The sequence below is a fragment of the Triticum aestivum genome, chromosome 5B, assembly GCF_018294505.1.
Source record: "Triticum aestivum cultivar Chinese Spring chromosome 5B, IWGSC CS RefSeq v2.1, whole genome shotgun sequence".
NCBI classification, from domain to species: Eukaryota; Viridiplantae; Streptophyta; class Magnoliopsida; order Poales; family Poaceae; genus Triticum; species Triticum aestivum.
In genome coordinates, this window is record NC_057807.1 from 27,039,884 (window position 1) to 27,057,052 (window position 17,169).

Consider the following 17,169-nt stretch of genomic DNA (forward strand, 5'->3'; position numbering starts at 1 on the left):
TACTGTTATTTCTGCATCTAAGAAGACAGGAAACACAGAAACTATAGATGTCACAGGATAAAATCTCAAATGTGTCATCTTTAAGGCCTATTAGGATGCCTCCAGCTATATCAACTGTAGACAACCACTTCCAAAAGTAACCATTTCTGGAATCTAAAGCTTCCAGTTGTGGCAAAGAGAAATCATTTTTTTTTGTTTCAGAAATACAGATAAAATCAGGGCAATGTGCTTTAATAAGCTCTTGCACCCTCAAGCTCTTATGAGGTCCATTTAGACCCCTAGCATTCCAGAATAGACCTATCATTTATCAGGGAAATATATCTTCCTCCTAGGTCTACTCCCTTTCTTACTACTCACCTCAATCCACGAGTGAGCAGCCTCCTGTACCTCACTAATGTGAGTACTAGAAGAGGGAATATCAAAATTTAAATCAGGTTTGTCACCTTGAGCAAATTCTTCCCCACTGACATCAATGTTAGGGGGAAGGAACATGTCAGGGTTATCCTGATGGAATCTATCCAACCTAACATTTTCTTGCTGTTTTATGATATCAATGTTGCAGGTGATTTGGGTAGTGTCCTCACCAAGGACTACCCCAGCTTTATCAGCTCCATCAGCAAGCACATCATTATCTAAGCAACTAAAAGAATTCTTAAAACCAGGATTTTTTTTACCTCTAGGCACTTCCAGATTTTGGATTTGCTTCATCTCTTGAGCTTTCTTTAGGCTGTGTACCCCACTTCTCTGAATCCAGGCACTAACTCTTGTAGCAATAACAGGGCCCCACTTGCTCTTGCCATTTGGTGGAAGCTCCAAGATCTTGTCCTTCTCCTTCTCTCCACCATCTACTGCCTCTTCAAATTGAGCCAGCAAAGGACCAGAGATATTCTCAGCAGGCCTCTTCTTAGCTACATCCAAGTAGCTTTTGGCAGGTGGAGCACCTTGTTCTTTGTTGAGAGAAATTTTCTCCAACTCAAATGTAGGAGCAGGAGTAACAAGGGCCGCAGCAGTCCTTGCTCCTCTTGGTGTAGGTGTGGGTCTAGCAGCAGTTGCAGGTGTCTTCCCTTTCTCTTGTTCTCCCCTCATTTCTTCACCCAGAAGATCATCATCCTCAATTTCTTCCTCCTCCTCTTTGTCCTGTTCAGTTTAATCATCTTCACCAGGATCACTAGGGTCATGTGGGGAGGCCATGAGAGTGTCATCCTCCACTTTGAAAGTCAACAGGAAAAGCTCTTGACAAAATTCAAACATTCTGTCCTCGGGAATCCTTGTAGGGTCTCTCACAGCAACTTGGACCCTAATTTTTTCATAAAAGCTTCTGAAAATGCCATGCCAGTCTACATTCATTAAGAAACCCAGAGAGGATGTGATCTGAGCAATTACATTCCAAGAACACCACTTTGGTGACAGCCCTCCAATCTCAATCCAGATTTCCTGTAAACTGTCATAGGCTGGAAGCTCTCCATTCCAGTCTCTAAATAGAATGGTTACTCCCTTCTTCTTAAGATTAATAGATGGATACTCAACCAGTTCCTGAATCTTTTTGTTGGGTGGAAATCTGACCAGATATTGCTTTTCATCATATGCTCTAATCTGCCATGGCCAATTTGTCATCCACATATCAGCAAAGCATTTCTCTAGTTCTTGGGCACTTATCTCACCCTCTTGAACATACACCAACCCAACATTATCAAAATTAAGCCAATCTGCATCACTTTTCTCTCCAGTCTCAATATGGTAAAACCCCAGTCCACTGTTTGCACTGCCCAAGTACTGGCTAAAAGGATAGGTTTTGTACCAAGTAGGGCAAACATCCATATGGTGGCCAGGGTTCCTGCATATGAAATAGATCTTTGGGATAGAACACATCCCCACGAAATGGCCAGGCAAACCGCAGTTGTAGCATATAGCACCAGCAAACTTGGGATCAATATGAAACTCCCCAGAGTCTGCGCTTTGATCTGTGTCTTCAGCCTTTTTCTGCTCAGACTTACCAGCGGGCTTCCTCTGCTTCTTGTTTTTGCCAGCGCCAGCCTGCCCACTGCTACCTGCCTGACTTCCACTACTTTGCATTGGAGCATTGTTGTAAGCTGTAGGATGTCCTGCAGTCGGGGGAATAAACTGATATGGGAACTGTGGTTGTGGCTTCCATGGGCCAACTGGAGCAAAGTGCGGGTTCCACCCCCCAGAACTGGGGGTACATCTGGGCTCCTTGACTCATCATAGGTGGAGCCGCGGCAAGGAACAATTGGGGGCTTGGCATAGATAGACACAGGAGGACTAGATCGGACGAGAGTCACCTGGCGGACTGGAGGAGGCGGACGAACAACCGGTACAGCCTCTAGCACTGTGGGGGGGGGGGGGGGGGGGGGGGGGGGGGGGGGGGGGGGATCACTCGCCCACCTTCGTTCCTCCCACGCCCCGCGCTGTATCTCCCTCCTCTGGATCCCTGTTGCCCTCCCGGTCCTGCCATCCTTCTCACAATCGATGCGTAGGGCACTCTTCCTTCACGCTTCCCCCAAAAATCCCCCGAGAACTTGAAGATCTTCGGAGCAGGGAGCCAATCGGATCTCCCTACAGGATGACAGTCATCTGCCGAGAACTCTCCAGACTGGAACAAATCCTTCGCACCCAGATCAGATTGGAGAAATCCCTCCGGCGGCGGCGAGCCCTAGCTGCGTTGTATTTATCCTCTCTCGCTGCCCACCGTGCAGGCGGATTCTGAAAATACGTCTTCTCCTTTTGATCCAGCTTTCCGGTTACCCCATCTCTGCCAGATGGGCCTCTCACGCGAGGGTCACTGATCAGTGGGGTCCTCCTCCTCACGCCTCTGTTTGGAGAGCGCAGCAATGGCGACGGGGAGGGTGGTCGGCTCCGTCGAGGCGCAACACCAATCAGCCAGCCCTCTTTGGATGTCAGAATCTCCATGGATCCATCGCAAAACGAATCAAGCAGGGGCTCAGACTCACCGTTTAAGGGCGGAGATCTCACGCTACATCCCTGAACAGCGCCCACCTTCTGCGTTGGATGCGGGAGCAGGATTCCGCCTCGCGGGCAGCCCAATTGAGAATTAGCTTCGTCGTCAAGCTCCCGAGCGCATAGATCCTCTCCTGCTCCTCCTCGTTGACGCGCGACGTCGCACGAATCGCCAAACTGCGTCGAGCATCGGTGACGGCCCTTGCTGCTCTCGCCGCCTCCCTCTCCAAACGGCCGAGCTCCGCTATCAATCCTGCTATCTCCAGATCTGATGCGCCTGCACCAGTCGCGCTCATCTTCTCGCAGCACACCCGCGCGTCGGGGAGAGGCCTGGATTACCCACCCCAGCCCCTCAGCCGCCTTGCTCACAGATCGGGAGGTCGCACCAGATCGGCATACCACCCTCCGCAATCCGCTAGGGAGCGGCGGGGAAGGCTGACTCCGCAGCAGCGAGGGTACGAGCGGCGGCGATGGCGCGACCTGCGGCGAAGGAACGCACTGCGGCGAGGGATCTATCGGCGGCGAGGGGGCGAGCGGCGATAATCTTCTTGAAATCAGTTGGCAGTTTCTGGAAAAGGAACTTGATCCGATTCTTGACCTGGAGGTATGTCTAACTTGTATACAGCAACCGGATATACACTATGGGATTTATTATTTAACATAACCTTATTTTTATTTAGAAATATTTTGCTTTGTTCCTCTTAGATTCAAGTCCACAATCTCTATGACAGAGAAAGTGTGTGTACTGTGTTACCTATGAGATTCAGGGATGCTACAGTGAGTCAACATGATTCAGTAAGTTCATTTTTCTTAGATTCTTGTTCTATTCTACTAGGGTGTGCTTCCTTGAATGGAAAATCTGAGGCTTATAATTTTGACTAGTACAACCTCCGTCCGGAGTATATTTTATTTAGTGTTTGATTCTTGCTTGCTTCCTTTGCAATGGTCATCGCTTAAATTTGATTTTTTTGACCACTGAACCTTGACGTAGTTGTCATTAATTATCCTGATTTACTAAATTATTTCTATTGTTATGATGAACTATTTTTATAAACCCAGCTTGCCAATACATTTATGAATGATTTAGAGCATCTCCAATAGACGGTCCAAATGTAAAACTACCTAACTTTTGGACCGTCCGGGACAAAAAATGCTGCTCCAACAGACGGTTCATATGGAAAAAAAAATAGACAGCGGCCTTTCAGTGATGTAAAATACAACACCTCACGTGCAAATTTACATCACGAGATACAACTGGTCCAAATTCGATGACTGCCCGCCAACGCCCAACCGCTCTTCATTTCATTTCACAGCCGCGTTCGTCCGCCCACCCGGACACCAGTCGGCCGAAATCTGCCGCCGCCACCGCCCAAATCCCCGCAGTTGTCGCCGCCACCGCCCCAAATCGCCGCCGCCGCCCTTGCCCCCGTCGCCAAAAGCCGTCTCGCAGCCGCCCGGGCGCCGCCGAATCGGGAGGCAGCCATGGTGGGATTCGGCGCCTCCGGCGGTCCTGCTGCCCCTGTAGGCCTCCGTCGGGTCCTTAGTCCGCCGCCCACCTCCGCCGCCCGCCGCTGTTCGCTGGCCTGCCCCGTTGCCACCACCTCCCGGCCCCGCCGCCGCCCCGCACTGACCCCATTCGGTCGAGCTGCTGTTGCCGTTGGCCCGTCCAGCGCGCGCCGTGCCTCTGCTCGTGGTGTTCGCTTCGGCTGCTGGCCGCCTCCGTCGCTGTTGGCCGGCAAAGGAGCACGTACAGGGGAGCTCGGGCTCCGGCCATGGCGACCACGGACGAGCACGAGAGCGGTGGCAAATGACACCGATTGAAGGGAAAAAAAATAGGGGGATTTGGAGAGGAGCTCATCACAAGGAGAATGTCGCGCTCGGGGAGGTCGGGGAGAGCTTGATGGTGATGGATTTGACGAAGGCGGCCGACGTCCCGAGGTTGAAGAAGACGATCAAGGCGATTTTACATCTTCATTTTGGACCATTTATTGGAGTTGCTCTTTTACATCCCCGATTTGGACTATCTGTTGGAGTTGAGCATTTTTCGGAGCTCCAAAATGCACTTTTTGGCAGTCCATATTTTACATCTCTGGTTTTGGACCGCCAAAATTTAGACCATCTATTGGAGATGCTCTTAGCATTTTTTGAGAAAATTATGAACTATTTAGCTAGCTGACATGGCTGCGTAAACTGGGCTTTCACATTTTTGTTTAGCAGCTAAGTTTTACTCTGAGATCCATTCTCTTACGTGGGTGTGGGTGTATCATGCAGCTTGAGTTCGAAGTTACCAAGAAGTGATTGGTGGTTGTCATCTGAGTTAATAGAAGGCGAGAGTTTTGATTCATGTCAGCAATCATCGTTGCATGGGACTATATATTGGAAAACTGGGAATGCTTTTATCCTTCAATGGTACATGTTCAAGGTGGTGTGTGGTTATAGATGGAAATTAAGCACCCTCTCGTCCAATATCACTTCTCGAGAAATGTGTCCACCCGGTACTTGACTGATTGATTGTGATATGAAATCTTTTAGACTGAACACTATATGGATGTAATGAAGACATTGTTTTGGAACGAAAACAAAACTTAAGTGTTCCAAAGATGAGACACCATGCAAGCAGATAGAACCCTAAATAATGGTTGTGTGCATCATAATGATGCAGAGGTCGGAGATTTAACCTCCTTTTTGGAAAAAGAGGAAAAAATGCAAAACAAATATCAACTTGTAACATCTTGGGTCCATTTGGAATGTAGGATACGAAAAACTTAGGCCTCCTTTGGTTTGTAGGATTTTTGTAGGAATTCTATAGGATAGGATTTGCAAAGGAAAAATTCCTTTGAAGCCCTTTGGTTTGTAGGAATGGATTCCTATTGCTATGTAGGATAGGAATCAATCCTTCACGTTTTGGAGGAAAAGAAACATTAGCCTAGACTCAATGGAAAAAATCCTATCCTATGCACCAAATGACATCTCTTTCTCTATAGGAATTGACATGCATGTCATCTCACTTCCTATGATTTTCCTATTCCTATAAAATTCCTATCCTATGAACCAAAGAAGGCCTTAGGAGTGAAAGTGTAGGAATTGGATGTCATGTTTTACGTCCCCTGCAGATGGGGTGTGCACACGTGTTGGTCGTCGGCGGACGGTACAATGAGCTCCCTCGAGACTACATGCTTGTTGCTACTTGGAGGATTTGTGGCATGCAAGGGCAGATGCATCGACCCTATTTTTCTTTGGGCTTTCAATTTTGAATATTTTTATTTTGTGGATCAAAAGTCTAGTTTCACTTGCATATTCGTGTTGCTTGTGACGAGGGCTTTCAAACAAGAACACTTTTGATTATGTTTTGACGAGTTTTTAAACTTTCATCTAGTTTAAATGCTGAAACTTAGTATGAACAAATGATAAAATCAATTAGTTTCACACAGGAAAAATCTAAAACTTGGCATGCCTTCGTGCGGAATCCAGTGGCTTTGCGGATCGCGAAGCAATCATGCCATCGGGCAGGGCTGGGCAGATGCGTGTGTCCACACCTACGGTCTCATGAGAAAATGAGGGACACAAACATGTCCATGACTGTGTAGTTTGTGCGTGAGCTTGTCGATGAGCTCAAGCTGGCCGTGGGAAACTTCAGCACACACGACGTGTGATCGTCCAGATATGGTATAGACTCATGGAGCAGCGCCATCATACGCGAACCAATGACGAGTGCACCACTAGCAATGCATAGATCGAGCACGTGGCCACCGCCTGGTTGGACCCCATCCTCCTAGACCAATTCCATCAAGCGTGAGTCCTTAGACTCGAACCAAAATTGCCCACCGGAAGGGTCGATGCTTGTCAACGCGGATGCAACAATATTTTCTTAGTCTACAAGAGATGGTTTTGGTGTGGTGATTCATGATCATCGAGGGATGGTGTAGGCGGCAAGCGGAGGCTACTTTGCTCGAATCCAAAATCTTGAAGTTGTAGAAGCCATGGCAGTTTGTCAAGCTTTATTTGTTGCTCAGGAGAGTAGTATGCGGAAAATCGTGATGGCTTCTGACTGTTTGTTGTTGATCAACAAGATGAAAGAACCAAAATTGGATAGATCCCCTACATGAGCAATAGTTCATGATATCAAGAACTAGGCTATAAAGTTTATATCTCGTATTTTATCCATGTTTTTTTTGCGAGGGGTAATTTTATCCATGTTAATCAGTCATGTAATTTGGCAGCTCACACTCTTGCTAGTCAGCAGATCATGTTGGTTTAACGAGACTTCTAATGTTATCAAGACCATTATCTGTAATGAACAAACTTATGTATGAATAAAAGGCTCCCACCAATTACCTAAACAAACGCGAATCTCTGGAAGGGATGTTGAGAAGGAGGAAGAAATAACAAAAAAGTGTATTCAGACCCCTTTGCAAAGATTCGAGGACCTTGGTCCACACCTTTGGAACCCGAGGACCGATCTGCGCTGTTCCGACAAGTTCGGTGGCTACCCATGCATTTTACTCGCAGACTTTCTTTTAGCCGATCCCCCCTTTTTTTGAGCAAATTTTAGCCGATCCCCTGGGAGGACAAATTATCAATCGTAGTCCAGCCCAGTAGAAATCCACCAAAGGCCCACTACCCGGCAGAGCGGTTACCTATCTGAAAGGGAGAAAAAAAAAGAAGCTAGACTGAGAGAGGCGTCGCCTCGACCAGACATTGTGCCAAAAACACACCTCCCATCTGCATCCCCGCCGCCGCCCCCGCCGCCGGCGCGGCGCTACCCTTCGCCTCTTCCTCCCGCCCTCCCCCGCCGCCGGCAGCTGCTCCCTCGGGCCGTCGTACCCGGCCTCCGCGCGACCGCGCTGCCCCCCCCCCCCCTCCCCCCTCCTGCCCCACCGCCGCGGAGGAGCTGGTCGAGCCCGCTGCACAGGCGCGCGGCTCCTCTTGGCTCATGCGGCCCTGCCTCCAGTACGTAGTAATCTTCAATTTACCTCTCGATCGAACCCTTTTGTGTGTGCTGGTTTGAACCCTTAAATTGACATGTGAATATGTGATTTGTATCCGGATTTTTGTCTGGTAACCTTTTGAATTTCATGAAAGTGGCATTCTAACATTACTAGATTTGCTAAATAGCTGGCTGAAGTTCAGCAAGAACGCATTAGATGTCATTTCAAGCGGGAAATTTTATTCTACTCACTGAAAGTGCCCTGTTTGTTGCTTATCCTGACTACTAATTCAGACGATGCTCCGATGCAACATTTCTCCTTGTTTGTTAGATCAAGAAGATGAACTCTTGTAGCAGCTATTCCTTGTTCTTTCGTTTCTGAAATCAGAGCCTCACTTTAATTAGCTGGGACCTATATTATGTATTTTTGGCTCATGAATGGCATGACCAAGAAGGCAGAGATGAATTTCTTTATAAATCAAGACAGACAACATGCTGAAAGTTTGTAGCGGCGTGGAAATGAGAAAGTTGCATCTTAAATCGCACATGTATGGCAGTACTTGTCTTCTGGCGAGATGAGGGCGAAGAAGGAGATGCATGGCAGGTAGGAAGGAGTAGGATGCACAGGTGTTGTGGAAAGGGGGGCTAGGGAGAAAGACATTTATGTTTGCCACGGTGTAGTTCTAATTCCTAGAACGCACATGAAGCTTTTTGGCATCTGTGTTTGTAAAAAGAACTAGTTTTAGTGGGTCAACGACAGTAGAAATATCTATACTATTATTACATAACAACCCATGGGTGTTTTGCTAGTATAGTACAATTGATGGAATTATTACAGTTTATCATGACAGGAATGGTTACAGAATTGGACAAGCCAGGAGCAGAAACCGCAGACAACTCCACAAAAAAGAGAAGGACATGCCGTGTAGCTGACGATCAAGGTTCCCCTGTACCAGAGTTGCATAGGAAAAAGGTACCACTTGAACATATCTGTTTAGTGTTTCTGCGGGCCAGTTGGTTAACGACACTAGTGGCCAACCCGTAAGCGCACAGCCTAGTTTATCTAATTAACCCAATGTTATATATATCCTTGTTTATTTGAACCCCAAAAAGGTTTTGTTCTGCAGAAATTTTAATGCGTTCAGTACATATTTGAAGTAGTTGGTATTACCTATTCACAAGGTTTTTCTTCCGGTAGCAGCAACACACTTACGTCTCACAGCGACGTGCATAGAGCCAAAAATGTAATCTCACCACTACCCTAGTTTCCAGTAGGCACCTAGTTAGTCTTCAGTGTGTGCAGGTATTAAACCTGGGAATAGTTTGGGTTGAAGCTTTAGTTTCAGGTTGCTTTTCCTATTGGATTGTGTTTGGTCGGTTTAAATGGGCTGAGAATGTAAAGCAATCTGGTGTGGTTTGGATTTATAAACTATTGGATCGGACTGGTTTGGTCTGGACACAAACAAATCGGTCTCAAACCGTTTCAATCTGTGGACAGAATCCAGTCTCTCGACCAAAGTGTACGCGACGGCCAGCTTCCATGGAGTTCGTTGGGCTCCACATGTATGAATACACATACATACACAGCTTATTAATCCATTCCATTCATCAAGCTCGCTCCGTGGACCAAGAAGAACTACAATGGCACGCGTTTAGGCCTGGCAGCGATCCCGGCAGAGTACATGTGGCCTGAGGAGGAGCGCCAGCTGCGCCAAGGCCTGGGTGATGCCTACGACTAGGTGGCTGCAAGATAGTCCTCCGGCTCTCCGTAGATTCCCGGAGTCAACGTGGCCGTTTCGACGCCTGCAATGTCCGATCCAAACTCCTTCGCTAGCGCCGCCTACATGGCCGCCGTCCCCGCGGCACGGACGACTGGAGCGTCATGCATGTGGCCAGCCATGGCATCCTGGCGGGCCTCGTCGATGAGCTGCGGGATACCGGCTCTGGCTGCGGACCACGCCCTTTGGCCGACGCACCCGCCCGAATACGTCCCCGTGACCAGTGACCAAAAGCTTTGGGGTGCACATCAGCGCGCTCGTGTCCTGTCTCCTCACCATCCTCTCCCTCGGACTTGGCATCAGCATGCTGATGTCCAGTATAGGGGCCCTTTGAGGAGCCCAGCTGCAGATACTCTTCTAACTGGTCCCATCTCACAGATATAACGTCGATATTTTCCTTTTTCTCCAATTAGTACGTGTTTTTCTTGGGAGGCTGTAATTACTATATAAATAAAATATGGAGAAATTGGTAACGACGGTTATCACAACTACACGGTGACTGTACTTCACACTGTTTTGCAGGCCAGTAAAAATGCTGCGGAAACAATGTCGTCTGCAAGTGAATTAAGCAAGGTACTTTAAGTTAACAGCTTTACCATTTCTTAGAATGACTTCACGCCTGGTATTAATCAGAAACAAATAATACCTAATGCAGGAACCTGTAGGGAAACAATCAATGACAGAAGAAAGACCAGAACCAACAGGTGATAGTTATGAGGTATGCAGATCAAACAGAACATAATTATGTCACTAACGTATCGACATTTCAATATGATATTCTGCAGTACCTTAGCATAAAGTATTCATTGTCATGCAGGAACTATCTTCAGATAGTATTGAAAAGAATACAGATGGAGTATTAGCAGATGAAGCAGATAAAGAAACCAACTCAGTCGACCATTCACTGCAGCAAGCCGAAGAACAGAACCAACTACACGATAATGTGGAAAACATTGAAATGGTAAACAGGAACCCCAGTGAAAGTGATTCAGACAGCAGCTCAGGGAGCGACTCAGACAGTGAACTAGGGAAATACTTTTATCCTAAATTTGAGGAATTGGAGGCTGCAAGAAAACCAGAACCTGGAATGAAGTTTCAAACCCTCGAAGATGCAAACGGATTCTATAGTACTTATGCTCTCCTGACTGGTTTTGTGGCAAAGCGAAATTCTAATTACAGGAGAAAGAAGTATCACATAGAGTGCAACAGGAGTGGCAAACCAACACCAGCTCGGAACCCAAACAGGAAGAGGAAAATAAATTCCTTTGAGAGGACAAATTGCCAAGCAAAGGTGATAGTGAAGCTCACTAAGGGACAATGGGAATTCGCAACTGTTCGGAATGAGCACAACCATCCGCTATGTCCAAACCCTTCCCTCGCAAGATTTTTCCTGAGCCAGAAACACATGTCAAGTGAGGAAAAGTCGTTTCTAAAAGTTCTGCAGCAATGTAAGATACCTCCCAGTAAAATTCTGAGGATTTTTAGGAGAATGAGAAGTAGTTTTGGAAATATATCATTCAAAAAACAAGGTCCAGTCAGTTCTGCGAGAAGCAGTTCTGAAAACATACCGTCCAAGAAAAAAGATCCAGTCAGTTTACAGTGTACAGAACAACGGAAAACAGAAAACTCAGATGTTGAAAGTGCATTGAAGCACTTCAAAGAATTGGAGCTGCGGAACCCAAGTTTTTTCTACATCAAGCAAACAGATGAAGACAACGTAGTCCGCAGTATTTTCTGGACTGATGCGAGGTCAAGGATGGATTATGATATTTTTGGAGATTTCATCTCGGTTGATACAACTTACACCACAAATAGGCATAATTTGCCTGTTGCTACCATTATTGGGATAAATAATCATGGGAGAACTCTCTTGTTAGGATGCGCCCTGCTACGCGATGGGAGAGCTGAAACCTTCAAATGGATGTTCCAAACACTTTTGCAAGTGATGGGAGGAAAAATACCAGGATCAATCATTACAAACCAGGATGAACCCCTAGGAAGAGCAATTGCAGAGGTCCTGCCACAGGTAAGACTCAGGTTTTGGAAATGTGATGTAATGGGTAAAGCACATGAAAGGATAGCAGCCTTCATGGCAGCAAGAGGCAACATAAAACTAGAGCTGGATAGCTTAGTTGACAACTCGTTGACGGAAATGGAATTTGAAGAAGGATGGAGTTCACTTATTGAGAGATACGATGCAAGTAAAAATGAGTACCTGCAATTCATGTGGCGGATAAGGAAAATCTGGGCGCCTGTTTATTTCAGACAAGATTTCTATCCATTTGCCGAATCACTTGGACGTGGTGAAGGTATGAACATCGTATTATTCAGAAACTATGTGCTTCCAAAGGACAGAATTGAGAAGTTCATCGAAAGATACGAGGAGATACAGAAGACTACACTAAAAACGGATGACGAAGATAGACGGCAAGCAAGAACTGTACCTTCATGCTTCTCATTGCAGCCAATAGAAAAGCATGCATCTACTATTTACACGAGGCAGATATTCCTGAAAGTGCAGAGAGAACTACTCCATTCTACGGCGTTCGACGTGCAGGTGGTAAAGAAAGGGTCTGTGTACCGACTGGAGAGGGCTTTCAACTACGAGAACCCAGAGTTTGATAGAAATGCCTTCGAAGTGTTTGTTGATCCTGTCAGCAACACATTCATATGCCAATGCGCAAAGTTTGCCAGAGATAGATTACTGTGCTGCCACATATTCAGGCTTTTCACGCAGCTTGGAATCAACGAAATCCCCGCGCAATACATCGTCCCCAGATGGACCGACAAATTCAAGGAAGAGAAGGCGAAGCAGTACACGGAGAAATGCCTAGAGAAGGCAGACAGCACAGCGAGATATGAAATGTTGATGAGCAAAATGGCCGACCTCAGCAAGAAGATATGCAGCGATGGCGCGAAATGCAACACATTCATGCTCGAGTTCGACAGTATTCAAGAGAAACTGCTAGCAACAGAAGGAGAAAATCCTCGCAACAGTGACAACTGTATGGAGATTATTACTACCAGCTAGCTTGTCAGTCTAGGTAAGTAAGTTAGAGATTCAGGAGAACTGGATAGTCAATGTGTTGGGTGGTAGAGTTTATGAGTTTATTTGCGCCAGCAGTTCATTGAGTTTATTTGTGCCAGCAGTTCACTGTGGCCTAATCATACCGACTTTCATCCAAGGATTTGCCGACCTTGATCACACAAACTGGTCTCGTCTGAAAATGTCATGGCAACTGATTATGCCTTAATGATTAGCTCTCCATGCATGTGAAGGTCTACTTCCCCGGTTCATGGGTAGCTCCGTGTCCATGTCGAGGAGATCGATGTTCCCGGACAATATTCATATCCCATCTCCTCGTACTCTGTTCAATTAGTTTACAAAGCATCGGCAAAGTCAGCTGCTTTGTAGACTTCTGGCAACTGGACCAGTTTGAGTGAGGTCATATGCTATAAAGTTTTTGTTGTTCATGTTGGTTGCTTTTGCTCTGAAAAAGGCTTAAAACCTTGTGTCCAATTTTCAAGCATGGTCCTTCAGATTTAGATTGTGCAGACGCTCGTCGCCTATGTCTTTTAACTCCAAAGCTTATGTTCTTGCAAGAGTTCTTGAGAAACGCAAGGCTTTGGCAATGGCTTGGGTGCTACGCGACGATTTGCACGGCTTCTCTGAGGCGTTGTTTAAGTCCTGTGGGTGTGTGGTTGTCGTGTGCGTAATGTAGTGATGTAGCCTGAATGGGTTCTGCACCTTTAAAAACTAAAGTGGCAAAAACAAAGTTTTTCCTTAAAAAAAATGTGATACAGATGTGCTTCTTCAAAGGGACATGTTCGTCCTGAAACCAATGAAATAATACACACACATTTGCTTCTTTCTATCTTTATACACACACATTTGACTTTTGTGCAGTGATACGACTTGAAAGCATGGCGGTAGTCACGTATTACTATTATTTCTACAACTTGAAAAATTCATATTGCACACTGGTTGCATTACATAAATATAGTACAGAATGCTAATTCTCATTTATATGAAACTTAAAATATGGTACATAATGCCAATTTTCATCCGTGCCCTATATATAAGAGAACCCATGCGCTTGATATGTTGTCAGGGTTACATAGGCTGGGGTCCGCATGGAATCATATCTGGAACATTGCCCAGGTACTCGTCGAGATACTCGTGCCACGACGGATAGCACCAACATGGCTTAGAGCATCTCCAATAGCATGTGTATATTTGGATGTCTATATATTCATATAGACAATGGTCTAAAAGGATTCCCTCATATACACATCCAGTTTTGCATTAGAATGTCTGTATACAGGGACCATGACAGGTGGGCCGTCGCTGGGGAGAGGAAGAAATCATGACTGCAGCTGAGTTTAGACAACGCCTTCACATTGTCCAGGCGTGGACATTGTCGAGGTCGATATAGAGGATGTGTATATTTGGACGACCATATAGACAAGCTGTTGGACGCCTGTTTTGGGCTCACGTCGTGAAAAACGAGTATAGACATCCATATAGACAAGCTATTGGAGATGCTCTTAGGGACAGGCCATCTGTTAAGAATTACAATTGAAACAATATGTTCAATGATAATAGTATGTAAACATATATATGAAAGTTGTGTCACTGCCTCACTGGAGGTGTAGTACCTGTTTGGCTTATGGTCGTTGATAAGATCAGTAGCAACAGGCCTACACACAGAACATAAGTAAACTTCATTAATACAATAATGTTCCAAATGGGTTTTACCGAAAATACACCGTGACAAGATCATAAGCATGCGACAGACAGATCATATATCTAAGCAAGAGGGGGCAAATGGTTCAAGTACATACAAGTCAAGACTTTAGAAACTGGCACAAGTTTGAACTTAAAGGTAATCTGAACAGCCAAGATAAACTGACCCAGGTTTTTCTTCCATTCTGAATTCAGGTTGTAATGACCCAAAGTTCAGTTAGAAACACTAGAAAAGTAAACACAATTCAGTCTTGCCAAGGCAAATTCATCCATGCCAAAATGACTATACTGCACAAAAGGAAACTGCAAACCATATCTACATGGGTATAGATAGACTAACATACTTTGCATCAAAATTCTTCAAGACTTTCAGGATTATACTTCTGGGCAGGTACGGAGTTTCTTTCAAGCTGTAGAAGTCCATGCCAATAAAATTCCCAGCACAATCAACAAGAGGCCCTCCAATCCCAGCCTAGCACAAAAACAAAATAGCAAGTAAGAAAAAAAAGATGATAATTGTAAGCCTTAGTGGATTCAAAACGTAGAAAACAAACGCATGTAGCGTACCTTTGTGATTTTACAAGTGGACATCATAAGCTCTTTGCAATCAAGTTTACTTGGCTTGTCAATCAAAGTCCCACCTATGGCCATTAATTTGCCTGTTTCGTAGACGTGCCCTACGGCTACTACTTCCCCATGAGGTTCAGTTTGTACCTCATCATAGATTTTCACTGTCCTAGTGCAGCGAGAACCGGCGATGCTGATGACAGCGATGTTGTAATGTAAATCGTAATGGTGCAACGTGCCCGTGGCATGTTGATTATCTGGAAGGCACACTTCAATCTGCTACGACAAAGCTAGTAAGTTTAATTATCTGTGCTGAAAACCAGTAAATTACGGTGTTAAACTATCATTAGCATTGCCGACCTTTAAGTCATCAGCTATCTTAGCTTCATCATCAGGATATCTAATCAAACTCCCTGAAGTCAGAATTCTTGTGGTGAACTCATTGCAGCCTATAAATACACCTGTGCAAGCAAAAAACCTTATATCTCCTACAAGAGAATAATTGAGATCATTATAGTCAGTAATGGAACAGCAGAAAGAATACAGGTTTAGGGGTTATATGGTCAGTACCACTGAATGAAGCCAGTGCGACGACACCTTGAGACATCTCTGAAGCAACTTCTTTGTCCAGTTTACTCCAGATATCTTCACCAAATTCCTCTTCAAAATTACAAAGCAAACGCATGCCAACTGGTGCAGAAACAAGGTACAGCAGTTGAGGAAATGCTGGATATACAGAGCAGTGGATAGTAAGTGCAGCGAAATAGAGTAATCAGCTAAAGAAAAAGAAATAACTCACGATCTTCGAAAGCTGGGAAGGGATAACCTCTGGACCTAAGCCTATTTTTAGCAGCCTCCTTGTGTACTGGTGCAACATGGTGGACTAACTCATCAACCATATGTATGTATGTGTTACTAACAGCGATCACGAAAACCGAGAGCAGAGACTTACCGCTATCACCAATATCCGGCCAACGAGGATGATAACAGGCAAAACGTTTGAAACGGCCTCCGAGTGCTGCTGCCACAAGGTGAAGCAATTAATAACTATGTATATATTACCGTCGATAGATAAGTAACATTGGAAGTTCACCTGTTTGACCTTCTGGATCACAGTAATGACACCCGGAAATCCTTGAGCTGCCTAAAGTTGAAACGATGAGACAAACAGGATTGAGCAGAATTCAAATCACTGTAAAAGTGCATTGTAGTAGTACAAGACATGGTTATATTTTCATATTGCATATCCATATATTTAGTATTAATAAACTAACACAGACCGGCGCAATCATGTATAAAAATAGTTAAATTTGCGTCACTGGCAAGGAAATTAGATATTGTTCGAGATATATACTAGTTCCATGTACAAGATGTATTATTCTCCGTTGTAATAAGGGATTTTCTGTTTATCTCCGCCTATACTTTGTACTCATATTTATACTGACCTTTGGCATCAAGAAAAATACAAGTGGCATACTACTATCTCACCGAAATGTGGTTGAAATTTACCACTAAGGCGATGAATTTCCAGATAGTTCATAATTTAGCATGAAGCACTTAAGGAGTGAGTATGCTCTTCTCACCTTCTAAACTTGGTATATGAGGCCGGAACCGTTCTGGCATATTGATTGCTCTGCGTTGGACTTGGACCCCCCACCATGGGACAGTTTTCTGACTGTCAGCTGTTCTTTTCCGAATCCTAAGCTTGCTGCAGAATTTGGTAACGCTTATACGTACATAAGAGTAAGTCCAGCAAAGTAGATCATATATAATAGAGAAAAGTATACTTTTCGTCTCTCAAGTCTTGGCAAAGTCTAGATTTAGTCCCTCAACTGCGAAACCGGACAACTTGCACCCTCATCTATTAAAACCGGACTAATTTTGTCCCTCGAGCGGTATCCAGGCTGACTCACGGTGGTTTTGAACAGTTCAAAGTGACACTAGGCCAAGCTTTTAGGTACAAAGGAAAGAAAAACACACACACGCATCACTCATGTTTAACTCCATTGTGCATGCCGCTCGCATGGGCCATGCTGCTCTCCCGGCCACCGCCCATCAGGATCACCCGCCATCAAGCACGTACACGCATCGGCGCGGCCAGTAGGGCCGAGGACAGTTCGTCATGACGAGCTTGGCCAAGGCGCACAGTGTCGAGGAGCAACTTCGCAGCAGCA

The 17,169-nt window shown here is 45.4% G+C and overlaps 1 protein-coding gene across 1 annotated transcript; it reads left to right on the forward strand.

Annotated features, from left to right (window-relative positions):
- Window positions 1–7,632: 7,632 nt before the first annotated feature.
- LOC123110219 (protein FAR1-RELATED SEQUENCE 9) lies at window positions 7,633–12,965 on the forward strand. Its single transcript, XM_044530695.1, has 5 exons — window positions 7,633–7,926; window positions 8,755–8,876; window positions 10,204–10,254; window positions 10,337–10,399; window positions 10,499–12,965. Exons 2-5 carry the CDS (start codon window positions 8,757–8,759, stop codon window positions 12,710–12,712), a joined length of 2,448 nt encoding a protein of 815 aa, XP_044386630.1. The 5' UTR covers window positions 7,633–7,926; window positions 8,755–8,756; the 3' UTR covers window positions 12,713–12,965.
- Window positions 12,966–17,169: the final 4,204 nt, after the last annotated feature.